Raw genomic sequence first — 9,504 nt, forward strand, 5'->3', positions numbered from 1 at the left:
AGAGGGCCTCATGAAGGTGCTGAGACTAATGATACTCCTGCCTCAGTCTCCCAAGTACTGGGATTATAGGCATTCATCACCACATCCAGCCCAACCTACCACTTTAAAAATACTATACCAAATTGTGGTACTCCTCAAATGGTTTTCAATAATGGTCTTAAAAATCTTTCAGAGAGTGGAGAGATGTGGTAAAAGTGACAAAGCAATAAGTTAAGTTTCAGTTATTCATGACAGAAGATGAAAATAATAATCACTTGGAATCTTGCGTATTATATTCAGTTTCTCCAGCTGAAATCTGGCTGATCCGCTTGCTAGATCCCCACAATTTTCGAGAAAGCTGACCTAGACGCATCTGTTTAAAGTAGTCCAGAGAAATGAACAGATGTTAAGAAATTTTTTTAAATACATAAAATCAATATATCATACATTTTAAATACATAAAATCAATATATAATACATTGATTGTGAATAGGGAAGAATAAGGTTTTGTTAGCATAATCAACTTGATTAATAATAAAGGCCTCTGATTATGTCTTTCAGTTGAGAAAAGTCTAATGCTAATTTGTAAATATAAAATAAAATGTCGATATGGAAAATGAGTAGATTCCATTAACAACAATACATATCACTTCATTAAAATCATCCTTCTTAGCCGGGCATGGTGGCGCACGCTTGTAATCCCAGCATTTGGGAGGCTGAGACCAGAGGATCGTGGTTAGCGCACAGCCTCAGATACTGAGTGAGGCCCTCCACAATTTAGTGAGACCCTGTTTCAAAATAAAGAATAAAAAGCTAGGCATGGTGGCGCACACTTGTAATCCCAGGATTTGGGAGGCTGAGACCGAATGCTGGTTCACGGACAGTCTCAGTTACTTAGAGAGGCCCTTTACAACTCAGTGAGACCCAGTTTCAAAATAAAGAATAAAAAATAGGGCAGGGGGTGTAGCTCTGAGGTCGAATGCCCCTGGGTTCCATCCCCAGGCCCACACACACAAAAAAGAAGTCAATTACTCCATTTTACTTTAGGTAAAATAATAGTCATAATAAACTTCCTATCTGAAGTACCTCCCAGTACCACAGAAACAAATTAATTTAGGTCTATTAAATGCAGATGGTTAGGGTTTTTTTTCCCCAAAACATTTCCTTTCTTCCTTCCTTTCTTTCTTTCTTTCTTTCTTTCTTTCTTTCTTTCTTTCTTTCTTTCTTTCTTAATGGTGTCTAAGATTGAACCCAGGGGCATTTTACCTCTGAGTACACATCCAGACCTATTTTATTTTTTATGTGGGAAAAGCAGGGTCTAAGTTGCTGAGGACAGTTGCTGAGGCTTAATTCAAACCTTCAGTTCTCTCTCTCTCTCTCTCTCTCTCTCTCTCTCTCTCTCTCTCTCTCTCTCTCTCTCATTTTGGTGGTACTGGGGTTCCTGGAAACCCTTCTACTCCCTGGTTACACTCCCAGACCTATTTTTTTTTTTTTTTTTGGTGGTACTGGGGTTCCTGGAAGCCCTTCTACCTCTGGGCTACACTCCCAGACCTATTTTTATATTTTTATTTAGAAACAGGGTCTCCTAAGCCAGCGCGCGCGGCTGGCTTCGAACCTGCGCGATCCTCCTGTCTCCGCCTCCCAAGCGCGGGGATTACAAGCGTGCGCCACCACGCCCGGCCCAGACCTATTTTTTATATTTTTATTTGGAAACGGTCTCTTAAGCCAGAGAGGCTGGCTTCGAACCTGTGTGATCCTCCTGTCTCTGCCTCCCAAGCGCAGGGATTACAAGCATGCACCACCACGCCTGGCAAACCTTCAGTTCTCTTATCTCAGCCTCCTAGGTACTGGGATTATAGGTGTGTGCCACCATACCTGTCTTCATTTTCTTTTCTTTTCTTTTTGATACTGGGGATTGAATGCAGGGGCATTTCATTGTACCTCTGTGTTATACCCTCAGCCCCACTTTATTTTTGAAACAGAGTCTCACTAGGTCACCAGAGGGCCTTGCTAAATTGCTAAGACTGGCTGTGAACCTGCTATCCTCCTGTCTCAGCCTCCCAAGTATTGTTATTATAAGTGTGTGACAGCTGGGTGTGGTGGCAGCACTTGTAATCCCAGCATTTGGGAGGCTGAGACAAGAGGATCAAGGTTCACAGCCAGCCTCAGGTACTTAGTGAGGTCCTCTGCAACTCAGTGAGACCTTTTCAATAAAGAATAAAAAAATAGGGCTGGGGGTGTAGCTCGGAATACCCCTAGGTTCAATCCCCAATACCACAAACAAACAAAGAAAAACACAAATGTGTGCCACTAGGTCCAGTTCTTTTTTTTTTTTTAAGAAAATATATGTACATATTGTCATTTCATTTAAAAAATTAGTAAAAAAAAAAAAAAACACCTGATTATCTTTTCTAAGGTAGGGTAAAAGTGTAAAAGGCACTTAAGTGAACTACAGAGAGAAAATACACTCAAAGAATAAAATCTGAGCACTTTTTTGTAGTAGTACCAGGGATGGAATCAGGGGCATCCTACCTCTGAGCCACAACCCCAGCCCTATTTTTTATTTGTTATTTTGAAACAGGGTCTGAGTTGTAAAGAGCCTCACTAGCTAGCTGAGGCTGTCCACGAACCGTGATCCTACTGTCTCAGCCTCCCAAATGCTGGGATTACAAGCATGCACCACCATCCGCGGTTTGCTTAAAATGTTTTAAACACAAGAAATACTGAAATACAGGTTGCTCACAGTGTTTGGAGGACTGTCACATTTGAAACTAATTAATAAGGATTCTTTGCTGATAAATTAGTATAAGACCTATAGAAATATTGAACATTAAAATATTTATAAAACACTGGGTATGGTGGCGCATGCTTGTAATCCCCGCACTTGGGAGGCTGAGACAGGAGGATCACACAGGTTTGAAGCCAGCCTTAGCTACTTAGTGAGGCTTTCAGCAATTTAGTGAGACCCTGTTTCCAAATAAAATATAAAATAGGTCTGGGAGTATAGCCTGGAGGTAGAAAGCCTCTGGGTTCCACCCCAGTACCACCAAAAAAAAAAAAAAAAAAAAAAAAAAAAAAAATATATATATATATATATATATATATATATATATATATACATATATATATTTTTTTTTATATATTTATAAAACAAAGTTTCTTTTGCTCTAAAATAGAGTCTAATCATTGACAATGTGATAGTAATTTCTTCTCTTAAAATAACCCCTGCAGATGCCATATAATTAGATTTCTCAGAAAAGATAAATGGTTACTCCAAAAATGTTATAATTATTCATTTAACTCTGGCATAGTAAGTTTTTTTTATGATATCTGAGCATTCAGTAATTGATAAGCCATCAGCAAGTAAATTTACAGTTATTAAAGGAAATCATCCACTAAGAGTAATAAGCACATTGATATGCGGATATTTATAGTTCTAAGTGAAAATGATGCCTTTACAAAAAGATATACTGTCATGCTAGGCATGTGTCAAAATTAAATTAGCTAATTAGCCGGGCATGGTGGTGCACGCTTGTAATCCCTGTGCTTGGGAGGCAGAGACAGGGGGATTGAGCAGGTTCGAAGCCAGCCAGCAGTGCTGGCTTAGGAGACCCTGTTTCCAAATAAAAACGTTTAAAATAGGTCTCGGAGTGTAGCCCGGAAGTAGAAGGGTTTCCAGGAACCCCAGTACCACCAAAAATAAAAAATAAAAAAATTAGCTAGTTAAATTATTTAAGCCTTTCTTTCCTTATTGTCTTTTTTGTGCTCAGAGGCATCCTACCTTTGGGATAACTCTCTTAATTTTTTGTTTTGAAAAAGGGCCTCACTAAGTTGCTGAGGCTGATCTTGAACCTATGATTCTCTTATCTCAGCCTCCCACTCTGGAATTAAGATATATGGCACTACACCCAGCTCTCTCATTCTTTTTCTTTTTTTCTTTTTTTTTTTTTTTTTTTTTGTGTGGTACTGGGATGGAACCCAGGGGCATTCTTCCTCTGAGCTATACCCCAAGTCCTGTTTCTTATTCATTATTTTGAAATAGGGTCTCACTGAGTTGCAAAGAGCCTCACTAAGTAGCTGAGGCTGTCTGCGAACGGCGATCCTCCTGTCTCAGCCTTCCAAATACTGGGATTACAAGCATGCACCACCACACCTAGTTTTATTCTTTATTTTGAAACAGGGTTTCATTAAGTTGTGGAGGGCCTAAGTAGCTGAGGCTGGCCTCGAACCTGTGATTCTCTTGTCTCAGCAAGTACTAGGATTACAAGCGTGCACCACCATGCCCTGCAAATTTGTTTTTTAACTTGTTTATCCATGATGAAGATTTCTGAATCAGTTGGAATGAAGGAGAACTAAAAGAATCCCCCTTAGTGTGGAAAATGGAGTCCATGATGCTAGTTTTTACCTCAGCTGGCTTGCCGACACCCACCACAATCAATTTGCCATCTTCTAAACCTACAAGAATATGGCTGCATTCTTTGGTTACACAAATGCAGTAGATAGGCAATCGCATGGCTAATGGGGCGACACTGAGATTCAAACTAGAAGAGAAAGAAAAAACAAGATATCATTACATATATAACAGATTTATGGAATTTTATACCTAAAAGATAAAAAGATAACTTAATGATCATCTAGCTCTGTATTCTAATTTTATACATGCAGGAACTTAAGAATCAGATAGTTTAAAGGCCTATACTTAAAGTACCACTTGAAATACTTGATAAATTGATTTCTTTACTCTCAACCTGTTTTTATTCTAAATGTCTATAGCCAAACAAAATACTAATATCTGTGAGTATAATATAGAAAATTATTTTCCTTTCTAAGAATCTGTTTTTCCTCAATTTTTCAATCTCCTATATTATTACAAATCCTCTTTCTGACTCATCATTTATGTGAAGCAAGTATCCTATCTGTTCCCTTGACAGAGGGTTGCTTATGGAATTAGAGGAAAGGTAATAGACAAACCATGGAGAAAAAACAAGTAGCATTCTATGTGGGATATTAACTAAATTCTTTTTTTTTTTTTGGTGCTGGGAAAGGAACCCAGAGAGGCTTTTTACCTTCAGGATACTCTCCCACACCTATTTTCTATTTTATTTGGAAACAGGGTCTCACTAAGTTGCTGAGACTCAGTCTCACTAAGTAGCTGAGGTTGGCTTGGAACCTCTGCAATCCTCCAGTCTCAGCCTCCCAAGATTGTAACTGGGATTACAAGAGTGCACCACCACACCCGACTCTCTCTGTTTTTTTTTTTTTAGGTACTAGGGGTTGAAGCCAGGGGCATTATTCCATTATTCCTCTGGGCTACACCCCCAACCCTATTTTTTATTCTTTATTTTGAAACAGGGTCTCACTAAATTGCCAAGGACTTCATTAAGTAGCTGAGGCTGGCCATGAACCTATGATTCTCCTGTCTCAGCCTTCCAAGTACTGGGATTAAGGCATGTACCGCCACGCCCGTGATATTAACTAAATTCTTATTCTTATTGCAGTTCTTAAAACAGGTAGAAGTAAAGATCTTGCACCTGGGCATGTGTTTAGGCCTTGCCCTGGCCTTATTCCTGGAATCTAGCACAGCTGGGTTCAATCCCCAGTACCACAAACAAACAAACAAAAATCAAAACTTCTCCGGCACGTATAACTAATACTATATATATATATATATATATATATATATATATATATATATATTTTTTTTTTAGTGTGTATGGGGGAATGGGGAATCTGGGGTGTTCTACCTCCAAGCAATAACTCAGCCATATTTTATTAATATATTTATTGGTACTGGGGATTGAAATAAAGAGTGCTATACCACTGAGTTATACTCCCAGCCTTTTTTATTTTGAAACAGGATCTCACTAAATTGCTAAGGCTGTCCTTGAGCCTGAGATCCTCCTGTCTAAGCCTCCCAAGTGCTGGGATTACAGCCATGTGCCACCATATCTGGCCTTTTTTTTTTTTTTTTCTGGTACTAGGGATGGAACTCAGGGGCATTCTACCTCTGAGCAACACCTCCAGCACTATTTTTTATTCTTTATTTTGAAATGGGGTCTCACAGAATTGCAAAGAGCCTCACTAAGTAGATGTGGCTGTCCTCAAATTGTGATCCTCCTGTCTCAGCCTCCTGAATGCTGGGATTACAAGCGTGCGCCTCCATGCCCGGCTCTGGTTTATTTTTTTATTTTGAAATAAGGTCTCACTAAATTGTTGAGACAAGTATGTCTCAACCTCCCAGGTACTAGGATAATAGGTATATGCCACCACTCCTGGCTTATATAATTTAGTTTAAGTTGTTCTAGTTATTTCTCAAATATTGGTATTTCTCTAACTTGTCTTAAACACTACAAAGTTGGTTATAATTACACAGTATAGTATTGAACACACAGAGGCTCTTTCATTAAATGCTTTTCTCTTTGATGATTAAGAAGTAAAAATGCTGGGTGTGGTGGCGCATATTTATAATCCCAGCATTTGGGAGGCTGAGACAGGAGGACAGTGGTTTGAGGACAGCCTTAGCTATTATGTAGTGAGGCCCTTTGCAATTCAGTGAGACCTTGTTTCAAAGTGAAGAATAAAAAATAGGGCTAGGGGTGTATGTAGCCTGAAGGTAGAATGCCCCCAGGGTTCCATCACCAATACCACACACACACACACACACACACAAAAAAAAATAAATAAATAAAAATAAAAAATAAAAAAAATAAAAGAAGTAAAAGTTAAGCCAGGCATAGTGGTACATGCCTGTAATCTTACTACTTGGTAGGTTAAGACAGAAGGATTGTGAATTTGAGGACAGCCTCAGCAAGTAGTGAGACTCCTGTCAACCTACTGAAACCCTACTTCAAAAATGAAAAATATTGTCGGGCGTGGTGGCGCACGTTTGTAATCCCTGCACTTGGGAGGCGGAGACAGGAGGATCATGCAGGTTCGAAGCCAGCTGAGCTGGTTTAAGAGACCATGTTTCCAAATAAAAATATAAAATAGGTCTGGGAGTGTAGCCCGGAGGTAGAAGGGTTTCCAGGAACCCCAGTACCACCAAAAAACCCCCAAAAAACAAAAAACATATCCATAGCTGCATGAAGTGGTGCATGCCTTTAATCCCTGTATTTGAGGAGCTGAGATGAGGATCAAAGGTTCAGCAAGTAGTGAGACTCTCACCAACCTAGTAAGACCCTGTTTCCAAATAAGAAATAAAATCAAGATGGGAGTGGTGGTGCACGCTTGTAATCCCAGCATTCGAGAGGCTGAGACCTGAGGATCACAGTTCATGGACAGCCTCAGCTACTTAGTGAGGCCCTCTGCAACTCAGTAAGACCCAGTTTCAAAATAAAGAATAAAAAATAGGGCAGAGGATGTAGCTTGGAGGTCAAATTCCTCTGGGTTCCATCCCCAGACCTGTAAAAAAAAAAAGAAAGAAAGAAAGAAAGAAAGAAAGAAAGAAAGAAAGAAAGAAAGAAAGAAAATCAACCTGAGGGTGTAGCTTGAAGGTAGACTGCCTCTGGGTTTAATTCCCAGTACAAAAACAAAATAAACAAAAACAACCAGATTCACAAATGGGTATAGGGGTGCATGCTTATAATCCTGATACATGGGAGGCTGAGAAATGAGGATCACAAGGTTTGTGGCCAGCCTCAGCAACTCTGTTTCAAAATAAAAAAAAAATAAAATAGAGCTGGGGGTGTAGCTCAGAGGTACAATGCCCCTGGGTTCCATCTCCGGTACAACAAACCACCACCACCAACAACAAAAACTTACTCATTACTCAAATATTTCTCTCTTTTACTGGATTAAATAACAGAATACCCCCCTCAATTTTTGTACAATATACAACAACATGCACAAATGCACCTTAAAAACATTTTAGTCTGTCTCACTATAACTAAAGAATTTTTGTTTAATTTGTAGAATTCAAAGCATAATTTGGACAAATTTCCAAATTCATAATCTAGGTTTAGCACTAAAAATTTTTTTCCTGGATTTACATATTTACAAAAGTTAATTATGGCAAAACATACAAATGATTCAGGTTTGGTAGCACATTCTTGTCATCCCAACATTCGGGAGGTTGAGACCAGAGGATCACGGTCCGCAGACAGCCTCAGCTATTTAGTGAGGCCCTTTGCAACTCAGTGAGACCCTGTTTCAAAAAATAAAAAGACTAAAAAATAGGGCTGAGGGTGTAGCTTGGAGGTACAATGTCTCTGGGTTCCAACCTCCCCAAACAGAAGAAGAAGAAGAAGAAGAAGAAGAAGGAGGAGGAGGAGGAGGAGGAGGAGGAGGAGGAGGAGGAGGAGGAGGAGGAGAAGAAGAAGAAGAAGAAGAAGAAGAAGAAGAAGAAGAAGAAGAAGAAGAAGAAGAAGAAGAAGAACAACAACAACAACAACAACAACAACAACAACAACAACAACAAACAAAAAAAAAAAACAAAAAAAAAACTCATACAAATGAAGGGCCGGACGTGGTGGCCAACACTTGTAATCCCAGCTATTGAGGATAGCCTCAGCTACTTAGTGAGGTCCTTTGCAACTCGGTGAGAGCCTGTTTCAAAATAAAGATTAAAAAATAGGGCTGGGGGTAGCTCGGAAGTGAAATGCTCCTGGGTCCCATCTGAAAGGTCTGAGTCCCCTGACAGTAAAGGGAGGGCGGGGCCGGAAGCCTGGAGGCAGGAAGGACCCGCCGCCTTACCTCAGGAGAATTCTGTGTTTCCCATGGGTGGGGTGACCAACTCCTCCTAAAAGGAAGGCTCCTCCCTGTCCCGAGAAGCAGCCCGAGAGAGACACACAGAGAGACAGACGCGGGGCGGGGGAAGGAGCTACCTGAGATAGCAAGCGGCTGACCTTGTGGACGAATAAAGGCTTATGGCATCTATATCCGACTTCCTACGTATCTGTGCACCCCGAGGGACCCGCCACACTTTATTTATTAATCACCATCCCCAGTACCAAAAAAAAGGGAAAGCTTCCTAATTTTTTTCCAAAACTGTGAAAAGAGGCTCCTCCTCCTCCTCCTCCTCCTCCTCCTCCTCCTCCTCCTCCTCCGTGTGTGTGTGTGTGTGTGTGTGTGTGTGTGTGTGTGTGTGTGTGTGTTTGTGTTAGGACTGAACCCAGGGGCATTCTAATCTCTGAGCTGCACCCCAGCCCTATTTTTTTTTATTCTTTATTTTGAAACAAGGTGTCACTAAATTATGGAGGGCCTTAAAAAGTTCCGGAGGCTGGCTTCAAACCTGTGATCATTCTGTCTCAGCCTCCCAAGTACTGGAATTACAAGTGTGTGCCACCAGGCCCAGCTTAAAAAGAGTCAATTTTTATGAGTCTCAGCCTCCCAACTACTGGAATTACAAGTGTGTGCAACCAGGCCCAGCTTGAAAAGAGTCAATTTTTATGAGTGCTAAACCAAAAAATTAGGACTTTTAGATTCCTGATTTCCATTTAGGCTAGAATTACTGCTGCATCTTTTTAAGCAAGACTCCAGTCATTTTTATTACTTACCTGTGGAGATCTCTTATAGACAGAAACCCTT

General features: G+C 40.2%; 1 protein-coding gene across 2 annotated transcripts in view; it reads right to left on the reverse strand.

Annotated features, from left to right (window-relative positions):
• Positions 1–250: 250 nt before the first annotated feature.
• NBEAL1 (neurobeachin like 1) overlaps positions 251–9,504 on the reverse strand; it is a gene marked incomplete at both ends in the record, with an annotated part of 229,171 nt that continues 219,917 nt past the window's right edge. For both annotated transcript variants that reach the window (XM_080689757.1, XM_080689756.1), the window contains 3 exons: positions 251–352; positions 4,385–4,520; positions 9,474–9,504. The exon at positions 9,474–9,504 is cut by the window's right edge and continues 118 nt beyond it. In XM_080689757.1, the coding sequence (XP_080545883.1) occupies positions 251–352; positions 4,385–4,520; positions 9,474–9,504 (269 nt within the window). The remainder of the gene's footprint in view (positions 353–4,384; positions 4,521–9,473) is intronic.

Source organism: Muscardinus avellanarius (genome assembly GCF_963383645.1).
Source record: "Muscardinus avellanarius genome assembly, chromosome: 2".
Taxonomy (NCBI): domain Eukaryota; kingdom Metazoa; phylum Chordata; class Mammalia; order Rodentia; family Gliridae; genus Muscardinus; species Muscardinus avellanarius.